This window comes from Leuresthes tenuis, unplaced genomic scaffold (genome assembly GCF_036924035.1).
Source record: "Leuresthes tenuis unplaced genomic scaffold, fLeuTen1.0.hap1 SCAF_14, whole genome shotgun sequence".
Classification (NCBI taxonomy): Eukaryota; Metazoa; Chordata; class Actinopteri; order Atheriniformes; family Atherinopsidae; genus Leuresthes; species Leuresthes tenuis.
Genome location: NW_027325368.1, coordinates 6290008 through 6303128, shown reverse-complemented (window position 1 = coordinate 6303128; position 13121 = coordinate 6290008). Strand labels below are relative to the sequence as shown.

Below are 13121 nucleotides of genomic sequence, written 5' to 3'. Positions count from 1 at the left end.
CGCCATCATAAGAACTACGAGGTTTGATTCTTACCACAGCTACGTACAAACTTTAGTGACCCGTGTACATGCAATCTGTTGCATCTAAAGATACTTTACCCATTTTGTCTTGATCAGTAGACGAAAATGCTGTCATACAAACTGACTTTTTGCTTATTAACTGCATAATACCTTCATAGAAAAACCAGCAAGTCAACAAATGATTTGATAATCTGATGACGAATGAGCACTATTGTTAGCTGTGCCGGATTCTGCTTGTTTGAGTTGGATAAACTTAATTTAATCTAGCAGTTGTTTCCTAAATCGAATTATTTCATTTGCAGAAATTGAGGCCAAGCCTGACATGGAATCGGATAAGAAGCTTGACAAGTTGGAGAGCTTCTTAGGGCGTCTGAATAGCAAAGGTTTGTACTTCGTCACTGACTTTATGACTCTATAACGTGGAAGAACTGCTGTTACTGCTTGTTCCCATTTTATCAGGGCAGATCCTTGTGTTTTTCGTCTTTTAGCTCATCAACATGCCACTTTGTCATCTTTAGCTACAGTAAATCTTGGAAGAAGCTGTGAAGTCATAGCTCAACATGCAGTAGCCTTTTTTTTCTATCTGAAACACACACTTTGAAATATCAAGCGGGAAATGTTGTTTTGTATAAAGGCCTAATCGTGTCTCTGGTTTTCCACCATTTTTTGTTTAGTGGCAGGTTTGCAGGAAACCACCATAACAGTGACTGAGAAGGCAGTGAAGGAAGTGATGAAGCTGGATGATGAAATCTTCTCCAAGTTCTACAGACGTGTGGCTGAATTTCCTCGCATGCCCACCAGGATCGAGATCAGTGAAGACTTTGACTCCATCTTTGGGTCTCAGGGTCCCAAGTAAGAAAATACGACAGACGGGCTCTGTAAGATGTCTTATTGTGTAGTTTTCCATCATCATTCACATTTCTCCTCCTCACCCAGGCTGACTTCAGCCATGGTGCAGCACAAGCGGTCGGTTCGTCCATCCAGGAACGTTCAGTCATCTCGAAACCCTCTGAAGATGCTGGCAGCCAGAGAGGACATCCGGCACGAGTACACCGAACAGAGACTGAACGTGGCACAGCTGGAAAGCAAGAGGATGAAGGCTGAGAAAAGTGAGTATAAGGAACACAGCCTGTGATTATGTGTCTGTGAGGTTAGGAGTGAGTGTCTGCTACAAATGGCTCCACACGAACAGCTCGGTGAAGCTGTTTATTGTCAAAAACTCTGAGGGAAATGGGACATGTTCTTGTTGTTTGCAGCCTACAACAAATTAGAAAAGAGTTTCTTCTGACCACCTTTCACAGCGTTAACTTAAAGAGGCATTTATGTTGTTTTTAAACCCCCCCCCCGTAGGTTTGTATTTTTACAAAGTCTGCTCTTTTTCTCCTTCCAGTCAATAAAACCTCTGAGTACTCTGAGGCTGCTCTGGCAGGTCTGGCCAGTAAGGAAAACTTCAGCAGCGTGAGTCTGCGAAGCGTCAACGTCTCCGAGCAGACCTCTAACAACAGCGCGTTGCCCTTTAAGAACCTCATGCTGATGCTGGTCAAAGGTAAAAGCTCCTTAACTTAGTCACTTTGTTTCCTCATTGGCATCTTCTGAATCTCCAACCCTGTCACCTTCTTCACTTGCAACCTGGACTCACATCAACCAGGATTTGTTTTAAAAAAAATCATTTATGGAGAATTTTCAAGGAAAAAGAGCCGTTGGGCGAAAGAAAGAAAGACTTCACTGAGCATGCGAGCATTTGCCAGACAACCAGTGGAAATTCAAAAGAATTTCTTTTTCTTGCCAAGACGAAACCCATAACTGTCCAGACATGGCAAACTGCTGACAAACTTAAGCGTTTTAAATGTTTAACCAAACAACATAGAATGGATGAGCTGGTATGCTGTCAGGTGGATTTTACCTTTGCTCAGAGCCAAACTAATTATTCTCCATAAATCACATTATGTAGTCCTGCTTAGTTTAAAGAAATGTTTGTGACATCAGCCGTTTATAATCGAGCAGATTTGCGGCTGTGACTGTCTTGTTTGCAGGTCGTCGTCACGTTCAGACCAGATTAGTGGAGCCCAGAGCGTCCTCTCTGAACAGCGGGGACTGTTTCCTGCTGGTCACGCCTGAGCACTGCTTCGTCTGGGTCGGAGAGTTCTCAAACGTCATTGAGAAAGCCAAAGTGAGTATTACTAAGTGCCGAGTGTCTTATGTGTTGAGAGCAACGGTGAACTGAGATGATTCACTGATGATCCCGCCTGTCATTTTCACTCACCACACACTGGCACATGATCCCGTCTGTGCTCTCCATAAAACACATGCTTTCAGCCTCTGTCTGTCCAGACGCTTTCTAATACATCTTTGTTTTCCTCTGCACCTGCGTGTTCTGTGCTGTCAGTTCATTTTTGTGATGTTTTTATCCACAAGAAGTACAGCAGCAGTAGGCCACCTTATTTTGGTTTTATTAAGTTGTTAAGTTGCAGGCTTTTTTATCAATTACTGAAATAATCAAGTCCAGTTCCCTGATTTTCATAAAAATCAGCATGAGAATATCAGAGGTTTAGACGTTTCAGTGTGTGAGAGTGAATCTCTGACAACTAGATTTTTGTTTCTTGTCTGTAGGCAGTAGATTTGGCCACTTTCATCCAGACGAAGAGGGACATGGGCTGCAGAGCGAACCAGGTGCTGACCATTGAAGAAGGAGTGAACCCACAGGGTCCTGATGCACAGCAGTTCTGGACAATCCTGGGTGGACAGATGGCTTATCGGCGTAAGGCCTGAGACATGAACGTTGCCACAGACTGTGTTTACTTGCAGACACGCACTGTCTGTTTGACGATGTACGGTATTCGAATTAGATGGTTGTCTTTAATTGTGCCGTAGCTGCGGGTCCACCGGAGGAGGACGAGCAGTTTGAGAATGGCATTGTGGAAACCAACTGTATCTTCAGGCTCCTGGATGACAAACTGATTCCTGATGATGATGAGTGGGGGAAGATCCCTCGCAGCTCCCTGCTGGCAACTAAGGAGGTAAAGGGCATGTTGTAACCCTTTTTACCTGCTAACATTCACTAATATCAGACTTTTGTCCTTTCTAGTGAAAGGGAACAATAGGCATCCTGTCCCTGCTTATTGGACTGACAGTTGCACGTATTTATAGAATCGAGCATCGATGAGCAGTGAAGGAAAAATGACGCCTGGGTGGACAGAATAATTTTGGTGATTTGCGCTCTTGGCAGAAGGAGCAAACACAGAACAATAAGCTTTAAAACCACATGTTTACCAACCCTGGTGTCTCACACAGACTATAAAGCCTGCAGGTGCACCAGCCTGCAGATAACAAGAGATGCATCACACGCATTTTATGAGTCTGCACAGCAGCGAGCACTGTGATGAGTGTTCTTCTGCTGGGTGTTTAAAACCCACTCGTGTAGCTGCTGATCATTGTATAAAAAGGGTTTATTTCTGCACATACCTGCCTTTTGATCACTTATTTTCCTATTTCAGCTTAAAAGTACGATGTCATTGCTTCAAACCTGATGTATAAGAAGAACCTGTTTCTCAGCAGCTCTGTCTTTTTAATGGCTGTGTCGAGCTTTGCTCCTGGTTGCATGCGAACAAGCTTCTTTTTGCCATTTCTGCGGCTCCTTCAGAGCAGAGCGTAAACCAGCAGGCAGTCACAGCTCTAAAAAATCCCACCAAGAGAGGGTGGGATGGTGGACGTTTCCTTTGAGCCGCCAAGCTCTGAATATGGAAAATATTTAATTTATTTTTGTCTTATGAACCTGTTTACTTCAGGCTGATATTGATTTGTTGCCTAGCAACAGCAGGTGCCATGATGAGCACCTCCTGTATGCTGCTGCTGTTAAAAAAAAAGCATGGGATCACTTATTTTGAACTATCTAACAATGAAACATTGAAACTCTCTTTTCCTGTCTTTATGACATACAAAGTATCATCTATCACGGTTTCAGTTTTGTTTTTCATGTAGATTTGATTATGTACTTTAACTCCGTGTGGTTTGAAATATTAAACAGATTAGTCATGCAACAATGGCCTTTATTAGAGCAGCTGTAAAGCGTCCGTTGTGAACTGTCTTTGTTGTTGTGCGGTGCAGGTGTTGGTGTTTGACTTCGGCAGCGAGGTGTATGTGTGGCACGGGAAAGAGGTGACCCTCGCCCAAAGGAAGGTCGCCTTCCAGCTCGCCAAACATCTGTGGAACGGGACGTTTGACTACACCTGCTGCGACATCAACCCTCTGGATCCCGGCAGCTGCAACACGCTCATACCCAGGTGAGAACACACAAACTTTATCTTTCTTTCACCTTTAGAGCCATTGTACGTGACCAGAGAAGCCATGAAATCCCAAAAACACTCACACCTTCATGATGTTGAATAAGATTGGTTTGGTTAATGAAAGTTTAATGCTGAAGTGTTGGCTCTGTTTCCGCCCACAGGAAGGGCCAGGGCCGCCCTGACTGGGCGATATTCGGCAGACTGACAGAGCACAACGAAACAATCCTGTTCAAGGAGAAGTTCATGGACTGGACTGAAGCAAAGTCGCCCACACCGAAGGAAGGGGGCGAGCTTTTGCCTGAGCAGAAGGTGCAAATCCTGCACTTACTTTATGTGGATAATTACATAAAATATCCAGGTTACACACATCAGAGAGGCTTCACATGTCTTTGTTATCTTTCCATCTGTTTGTTTGTTGGATTACAATTCACGGTCACAGCTGCCAGGAACAGTTTGTCACACATTGGGACCAAAATAAGAATTAGATAGCATATGCCTTTTTGTAGATGATGTATAAAGCCTCACATACACGCATTAGAGGGCTTTCTTCTGCTTTTGCCCAGGCAGGCGCTTTACTTTTATACTAAATCGTACTTGTGATCTTCCTCCTAGGAGGCTCCTGGACGAGAGTGCCGGCCTTACGACGCCAACCTGATGCTGCCTGTCCTCCATTCTCCCATTTCCACTATTTTGGACGGGGTGAATGTGGGCCGGGGTTACGGCCCGGTGGAGACAGAGGACCACATGAGGATTCAGGAGATCAGCACAGTGTCTGTAGAAGTCTGGCACATCCTGGAGTTTGACTACAGTCGTCTGCCACGCCAGAGCATCGGCCAGTTCCACGAGGGAGACGCCTATGTGGTCAAGTGGAAGTACATGGTCATCACCACAGGTTGGCGTCTGCAAACGAAGCAGATTCTTTAACTCACTTTGTAATATATTAACTAAACTAAAACGCTTTTTCATCCTCATTTCCTGGATGTCCCAGTCGGTCGCAGGCAGAACCCTGAGGCGAGGAGCACCGGGCCTGGGAAGGAGAAGTGCTGCTATTTCTTCTGGCAGGGTCGACACTCCACCGTGAGCGAGAAGGGAACATCGGCGCTGATGACGGTGGAGCTCGACGAGGAGAGAGGGGCCCAGGTACGACAGAAGGGGCATTCTAACAGTCAGCGATCAAAACATTGAAGATTTGTGAGCATTTAACGATTAATCGAGGCTTCATGGTTGATGGAAAACATAGTTTTGAAACTTTTGCACAGTTTTCCTCTCAGTTTGCTTGATGTACGCGGAACATTGAGCAAACGTGTGTGAACATTATAGGCTTAGATTGATACAACATGAAAGATTTGGTTCTACTCAGTATAGGAGGACATGCATAATACTTTAATGTGTTTTAATGTGTTCAATGTGTTTTGTAAGCTTCAGTCTCTCTGACTGTGGCCTCTGTGTGTTTCAGGTCCAGGTGCAGCAAGGAAAGGAGCCGCCATGTTTCCTGCAGTGCTTCAACGGAGGGATGGTCGTCCACGCTGGCAAGAGGGAGGAGGAGGAAGAGAACACTCAGAGTAAACATCTCCACATAACGTATTTGTCCTTCACAGTCCCTCAGGCCTCAGTGACGCAAAAGTGTACTGGTTATAAGTTAATCAGCTGCATAGAAAAATGGAAACAGTGTTATAGTGTTTTTCTAGTATTTTTAAAAATGTTATTAAGCAGGTTAAAAAAAACTTCAGGTCATAATAGGTTACATGCTAAAAGTGATATATAAGTATGTACTTGCCTCTTTTTAAGAAGACTTTTAGAGACATTTTTTATGACATTTTATTTACAAGAGTTAGTCTTTCAGTTTAAGGGAAGGACATGCATTCTCAATATTGTTTTAAATGGATTATAACATTTCCTTTTTGCATCCTAACAATCAACTTTGTTCTGTGTCCAGGTGAGTGGCGTCTGTACTGCGTGCGAGGTGAGGTGCCGGTGGAAGGCCATCTGCTAGAGGTGGCGTGTCACTGCACCAGCCTGCGCTCCAGAGCCTCCATGATCCTGCTCAACATCAACAAAGCCATCATCTACCTGTGGCATGGCTGCAAGACGCAGCTCCACACCCGCAGCGTTGGAAACACGGCCGCACTCAAGATCAAAGAACAGTGAGCTTTTGTTTGGGGGAAAGTTAGCCTGTTATTGGTGTTATTATCTGAATGTATTTAACCTGTTTTCAGGTGCCCACTGGAAGCAGGCCTCCACAGCAGCAGTAAAGTGACCATCCATGAGTGTGACGAGGGAATGGAGCCCCCAGGCTTCTGGGAGGCGCTGGGGAGGAAAGACAGGAAGGCTTACGACTGCATGCTGCAAGGTACCAGACACGCTTCATTTGTATATCTAACTTGCATAATATTTACTTGTACAGCTGCTCTTTGTCTAATACAGTTATTTTGCCGATGGTGGAGGAGTTTTTATGATTTAAACTGTTTGTTAATTTGCTTGTTAGTAGGAATAATCGAAAAGTTCCAGGATTTTGTTATTTATCTTTTGAAAGAGGTATTCAGTCTCCTCCTGCTGTTGTTGACAGAATGAGGAGGTTTTATTGTGTTTTGACATGATATTTTGTACTCGAAAGAAAATGCCAAAGAAAGTGAAGGTTTAATCAAAACCTTTATTTGTATTTTTTTCTTAAATGACAAAGACCAAAAGTATCTTGTCATTGTTTCACAAATATATGAAAAAGGTTTGCTTTGGGACATAAACTTAAAAAAAAACCTTCCTGTAAACAGTTAATAAGGCAACAAAGTCCCACCTTGGCGTGATTTATCTGTAGTTTGACTAAACCTGGAGGAATTACATAGCCTGTTGCATGTCATCAGATCCAGGTAAATTCAACTTCACCCCGCGGCTCTTCCAGCTGAGCAGCACATCTGGAGACTTTGTGGCAACTGAGTTCTTCCACCCATCCAGAGCTCCAGAGCTCATCAGCTCGCTGCCCTTCCTGCAGGAAGATCTGTACAACGCACCACAACCTGGTGAGACCAGGACACTTTTTCTGTTTGTTTGATAGGGACTGTGCACGTTAAGGCACATCATTTAACATTTATTTAGGCTTTCCAAATACTTATTTCCCTTTATTGATGGCATAGTTTGTTGTAGCCAACTAATGTGGCGCCTCGCAGGCTCCCGTAATAGTCACTCTGGATAGCCTATATTCAAAGGAGGTTAGGAAACCCCATGCAAAATCCTTTACATATGAAATGTACTCTCTCTCCTCTAGCTTGTGTTTTTTATCCTCACTGGGATTATTTGTTGAAAAGGTAACACTCAAACAATATTGAATAATATCGTATCTTTCTCTCTCGGGCACAGCTTTGTTCCTGGTCGATAACTTCCACGAAGTGTACCTGTGGCAAGGTTGGTGGCCTCAGGACAGCGAGAGCACTGGTTCAGCTCGCATCCGCTGGGATGCCGACAGAAAGTGTGCGATGGAAACCGTGCTGCAGTACTGCAAAGGTGAGGGAAGGTGAATCCCAGCTGATAGCTTCATCTGCCATTCTCTGGGCACATGATAAACATTTTTATGTAGGTTTCTGGACCGAAGTAGCTCTAAGAAATATACTTTACAGCAGAAAATGACACTATGAAGAGCACTATGAGCAGTGCTTAAATGTGTGAAGCTTTAAAATTTTAATTTATGCAAGTTTGATGCTGGCAAGAGCAGAAATGTTGTTATTTTGAATCCATTATTTCAGCAGCTGGATCAGCTTAATCTTCTGCTAAATGGAAACATCTCAGGAAAATGTGTTCATTGATCAGCCCAACAGGCAACATGCGTGTTTCCACTCTCATTCTGAACGTGTGAGGCTCTTATATACTGCTTATATGAGGAGTTAAATAGCTTGTTTAGAGGCTGGAGGTTCGTGAAGCATTTCATGTAAACTGATTTCCACAGGCTGCATTCATATCAGGCAACTGTAACTTTTCACTCAAGGTCATAATGTTTTTCCCTGTAGAAAAGAACGAGAAAAAGCCCCAGAAGTCGTATCTGATCCACGCCGGTCTGGAGCCGCTCACCTTCACCAACATGTTTCCCAGCTGGGAGCACAGAGAGGATGTGGCTGAGATAACAGAGAGGGTTAGCAACACACTTCATTTACATCATATAATTATGATAACACGTAACAGTCAGTGGACTTACACAGAGTATACGCTGTATTATTCACTCACACATAAAAGATATGAACTCTCTGTTGTGGCTGCAGGAGGCGGAGGTGTGTAACCAGATAATCCTGGTGGAGGACGTGTTGGCCCGGCTCTGTCAGAACATTTTCCCCCTGGCTCAGCTGCAGGCGAGGCCTCTTCCAGAGGGAGTTGACCCCCTCCGCCTGGAGATCTACCTGTCCGACCAGGACTTTGAGGTCAGTAGAGCCACAAAACCTCCTGAACAAAAGATCCGTTGCTTTAATCTTGGGTTTGTTTGTGATGTTTTTCCCAGTCTTTAAGTCATTTTCAGAGGTATTTCTTGTGTGCATTGGTTGTAGCATACAATTGATCATCATTCTTCATCAGAGGAAACGACCTGATTAACTGACACAAAATCTATCCCACTCTTATGTTACTGTAGTGTACTATAACACTGTAAAGTTAGACGATTAATCTTTTACCACATCTGACACTCACAAAGAGAAATTTGCATTTCAAGGCAAACGTTTTCAGGTCGTTAAATAGTTGATGTCTTTAACGGACAAAAATTGAAGACATAGAGAGTTTTTCATAGATAACTGACCAAGGCTTATACTGTAACATGCAGGCATTTACACAAGGAGACTGATTCAAGTGAATGACTTCAGTGTGTGTGGATTATATAATTACAGAAAAACTGTAACCGATGGTTGGTTTTTCCTTTAAATTCAATATGGATTACTGTGTAATCCATCTAACTGCATCTAACTTTCACTTCACAGACCAAGTTGTAGGTGGACTGAGGTAAGAAGAGCCGCTCGTGTGATTCTTCAGCACTGGGGACCTGTTTTTCTATCGAGCATGTCAGCACTGTGTTTCTCTTCTTGAAATGGATTTGAAAAATCACTCCTGTCTCTCGAGTGTGGTGTTGGTTGAGGAGGGAAGGCTGCGCTAGGCTGCACATTTACGTGTGAATGGTCCTGAAAGACCTTTACTCTGTTAGATAGTGCTTTAAATCAGCTGCAGTCAGAAAAGATGCCGCGGCTCAGCCTCTTCGCAGGGTTGGAAACAAAAATAAGATGACAGCTGAGCCCTCACGTCTCTAAACTTCATCCTCGAGGGCTGCATGTAAGAATGCAGATGCCAGATCCAGTCAGACTTTGTTGAAAAGTTATAAAGTCCAGATAATGTGAGGAAGATCTCTTAAGTGAACAGAGGTAATTTTCCAATATGCTTCCTGATGACTCACTCTTCCTTTAATATTGCAGATACATCCAAACTCATAGACAAACAGTACAAATACTAAGAGGTTTGCAGCCTCCATCGTCCTCCGTGTGCTGCAAATAAAAACTCAGCAGTTTAGGGTGCAAGCTTTTTGCACCCTGTCCCGCCTCTTCTTGGTGAGATTACTGTCAGATGTATGTCACGGAAAGAGAAACAAAGCAACCAAGTTTAGAGACACAGAAGAAACATACAGTGATAAAGAAGCAACAAAATAGCAGCTAAAAAGATGTGAAATGACCAAAAAGAGATGCAGAAAGAGAAAAAAGAAGTTAAGCTGAGATGAAAATCATTGCGTCGCAAATCTAACAACAAAAAATGTAAAACAATAACTCCATAAATAAAATAATTGAATAAAAGATTTCTCACAATATTACCAAGCGAAGCCACTGTGAGCACATTTAGAAAATGACCACAAATAGATAGAGAATGACCAAAGCCAGGCATAGAATTTGACCTGTTAGAAAAAGAGTCGGAGAACATCCGAACCTGGACCCCAAAAGTGACCCCAGATTCCATTTTGGAGTATTTTAAGTTAATTGCTCCTTTTGTTTAAGTATTTATTTGTGTTAATGTAAAGCATTTAGTCAATTTTTCTTCTGACATTTAAAAAACCATTATGTCATTTTTATCTCAGAGCTAAAACTAATTGATTTTTCTGCTTAGCTGTCAATTAATTGGCTCCTGCTTTGATTATTAATTTAGGTGATTTATCAAGCTTAGTTAATTATGAAGATTTTAAACTATTTAGTCATTCAATTTTAGCTTTTAAAGTGAGAGAACTCATCCAATAACATGTTTCTTGGCAGGAAAAAGTTTTCAAACATGTAATTTAGATGTTAAATTGTGCAAAGAGGCAGCTTTGTCAGTGCAGTTTCGGTTCATATGTCGCACCTCACCGCACGCCTGCATCACTTCTCTCTATGTAAGCACAACATCCACCTGAGACGCTTTCCTCTCAAAGCAAACAAACACTTCGATGATTCACCCTCAGCTAAACTGCATTCTGACTCACTGTCTGTCTGTGGAGCACAAAATGAAGGCATGAAAACTTTCACACCTGGAGAAACTTGTCTGATGTGTTTGTGCTCGGTTGGTCTCACAAAGTACTCGATATCAAGTCAGTATCTTTTGTACAGAAACAACTTATAACTTCAGTCATGTGACAGTGCCGAGAAATCACAGAAACTCTCTTTATCTTTATCTATACTCATTTCTGAGTCAGCCAATCGTGTGGCTGCATTGCAGAGGAGGAAATCCTGCAGCCATAGGTCAGGAGCTTCAGTTCATGTTCACATAAGACCTCAGACTGAGGGGCAAAACTGTGATCTGATCAGATTGTGAGGCTAGTTTGAGTATTTCTGACACAGCTGATGTCAGTTTGTTTCACTCTCTGTACAAAATCCTGCTCCACGTTGTTTCTGACCATCTTCCAGCTCTCCCACCAGCACGATGATGTTCAGCGTCTCAGAGGAAAACTGTTTTTCATCTCCCCAGATTCAATATAACAGGGTTTTTTATATGTATTAATATGGATTAACTACTATTACCCTGAAATATAGAAATAAATCAGTATGAACAGGAAAATAGGTTGTTGTGGACACTACCTCGTGCCACCGAACAGGACAGAGCAGGCATAGAAACCAGATGGATGATTGGATATAACTCAATATTTATTTATTGTACTTTAACAGACTTATTTTCTAACACCACTTATGTTTTCCAGCTTTTTTATGTCCATCACTAATGTTCAAATGAAGCAAAGTGGTCGTTGAACTGAGTCAGTCAAAGCAGCAGCACCAGTTACCCTGATTAGTGATAGATCGCCTTATGTGTGTCCAGCCTGTCTCTGGTACTGCTGCTTGGACTAATTTTTAAAGGATTTGTGTATTTAATATATATTAACATGGCTTTGCATAGTTTCTGAGCAGGAAGTGAATGTATATCTGAAAAATTTGTGGAAATTATGTGACATAATTACATCAACATACAGCAGAACTGTTGCCAACGCAGTAAAGACCCAATCCCAAACTAGTATTAGATCGGTCCCACGTAAGCGTTTACTCTCTTCATGTAACACGTTTAAGTCCTCAGACTCTCTCCAGATCAGGCCTAATCTCTTCCATTAGGTTGCCTTGACTTTTTAAATATTCAGAGGCGTGTTTGCACAAACAATCATAACGAAAAAAGCGCATCTGCAGGTCTTTTAGTTCCTCTGAACATTTTCAGCTGCAGAAAAATCCCCACCACTTCACCGCTTCTTTGGAGAGTTGTATGTGGAATTCAGTGTAATCCCTGACAGACGGGATGTGTAACAGCCTGTGTCTCTTTTCCAACTGCAGAAAGCTTTGGAAATGACGAGAGAAGACTACGAACGTCTGCCAGGGTGGAAGCAAGTGAACCTAAAGAAGGCCAAAGGACTGTTTTGAGCAAGTTTTTAACTAAAGATGGCACGTGAAGCGGTCAAAGAGTGGATGGTGGAGACGAGAAAAAAGGCAAAAGTCACAGAACTGACGTGAAGGACAAGACTGGAGACGCACTCGCCTCGCTTATAGTCGTTTTGCTTCTCGACAGTGTCCATACTTAACTAAAATAAATCCAAGCGGTGTATCGACAGGTAAAAAACACCTTGCTCTGGTTCATACGTGGTGTTTGTGTGTCTTTGAAACCTCTTCCAAGCACTTAAAGTCCCTGCTCATCGAGTCGTGGAAGAAAACACTTGGACGCTTGCTGTCAGAGTGCCATGTTGAGGTTGCGTGTACGCGTGCGACTGTATATAATGTTTGTGTGTGTAACGTTTGTGTAAATGTGTGTGTAGGTGCGTTTGTGACTTTGTACCCTTGTAAAAACAAACCCTGTTGCGTCAGGTTTCGTGTTGGACGCTGTCAGGCCTCGAAGGTGACTCGTGTCGCTCGACTGTTTTAGACTTCTGAGATGACCCAGAGTGACAGCAGGCGAGCTGTGACTGAAAGGTTTGACTTTAAACGAAGGGGAGACATCAGCTTGATGGATCTGAATGTATAGTGCCTTGCTTTTTGTGTACAGTTTATATACAGAAATTCTAGTCTGCATTTTTAAAGACTTTCTTTGTGATATAAGACATAGTGAATTAAATCACAGCAATGCTCAACTCAAACAAGGAGTCCTGTGTCCTTTGCTGCGTGTGGTGCATTAAAAAAGCTGTTTCCTCATGAACATAATCAGCACATAAGCTAATTATTTTCTTTAGGCTTTTTTTCAGAGTTTGTGTCATGAATTTGGTTGTTTTATTCCAAATGGTTCAGACCCAGCACATTTTTTAAATTTACTTCCAGCTTTCTAAAAAGTGTTATCATGAAATAAAAGTTTATCATTAAATATGCAAATGAGGCA

General features: G+C 42.6%; 1 protein-coding gene across 4 annotated transcripts in view; it reads left to right on the top strand.

Moving 5' to 3' along the window:
- Positions 1-12874, top strand: part of LOC140268459 (supervillin-like) — a 38807-nt gene extending 25933 nt beyond the window's left edge. For 3 of the 4 annotated variants that reach the window (XM_072363336.1, XM_072363333.1, XM_072363334.1), the window contains 19 exons: positions 324-404; positions 696-873; positions 958-1130; positions 1412-1567; positions 2055-2191; positions 2632-2779; positions 2893-3038; positions 4126-4301; positions 4466-4613; positions 4917-5196; positions 5293-5444; positions 5761-5866; positions 6241-6448; positions 6521-6654; positions 7163-7318; positions 7656-7799; positions 8300-8421; positions 8549-8704; positions 12092-12874. In XM_072363336.1, the coding sequence (XP_072219437.1) occupies positions 324-404; positions 696-873; positions 958-1130; positions 1412-1567; positions 2055-2191; positions 2632-2779; positions 2893-3038; positions 4126-4301; positions 4466-4613; positions 4917-5196; positions 5293-5444; positions 5761-5866; positions 6241-6448; positions 6521-6654; positions 7163-7318; positions 7656-7799; positions 8300-8421; positions 8549-8704; positions 12092-12178 (2888 nt within the window). In that variant the 3' untranslated portion in view covers positions 12179-12874. Of the gene's footprint in view, positions 1-323; positions 405-695; positions 874-957; positions 1131-1411; positions 1568-2054; positions 2192-2631; positions 2780-2892; positions 3039-4125; positions 4302-4465; positions 4614-4916; positions 5197-5292; positions 5445-5760; positions 5867-6240; positions 6449-6520; positions 6655-7162; positions 7319-7655; positions 7800-8299; positions 8422-8548; positions 8705-9250; positions 9273-12091 lie in introns of all 4 variants that reach the window. The other variant, XM_072363335.1, reaches the window with a different exon arrangement.
- The last annotated feature ends 247 nt before the right edge of the window (positions 12875-13121 follow it).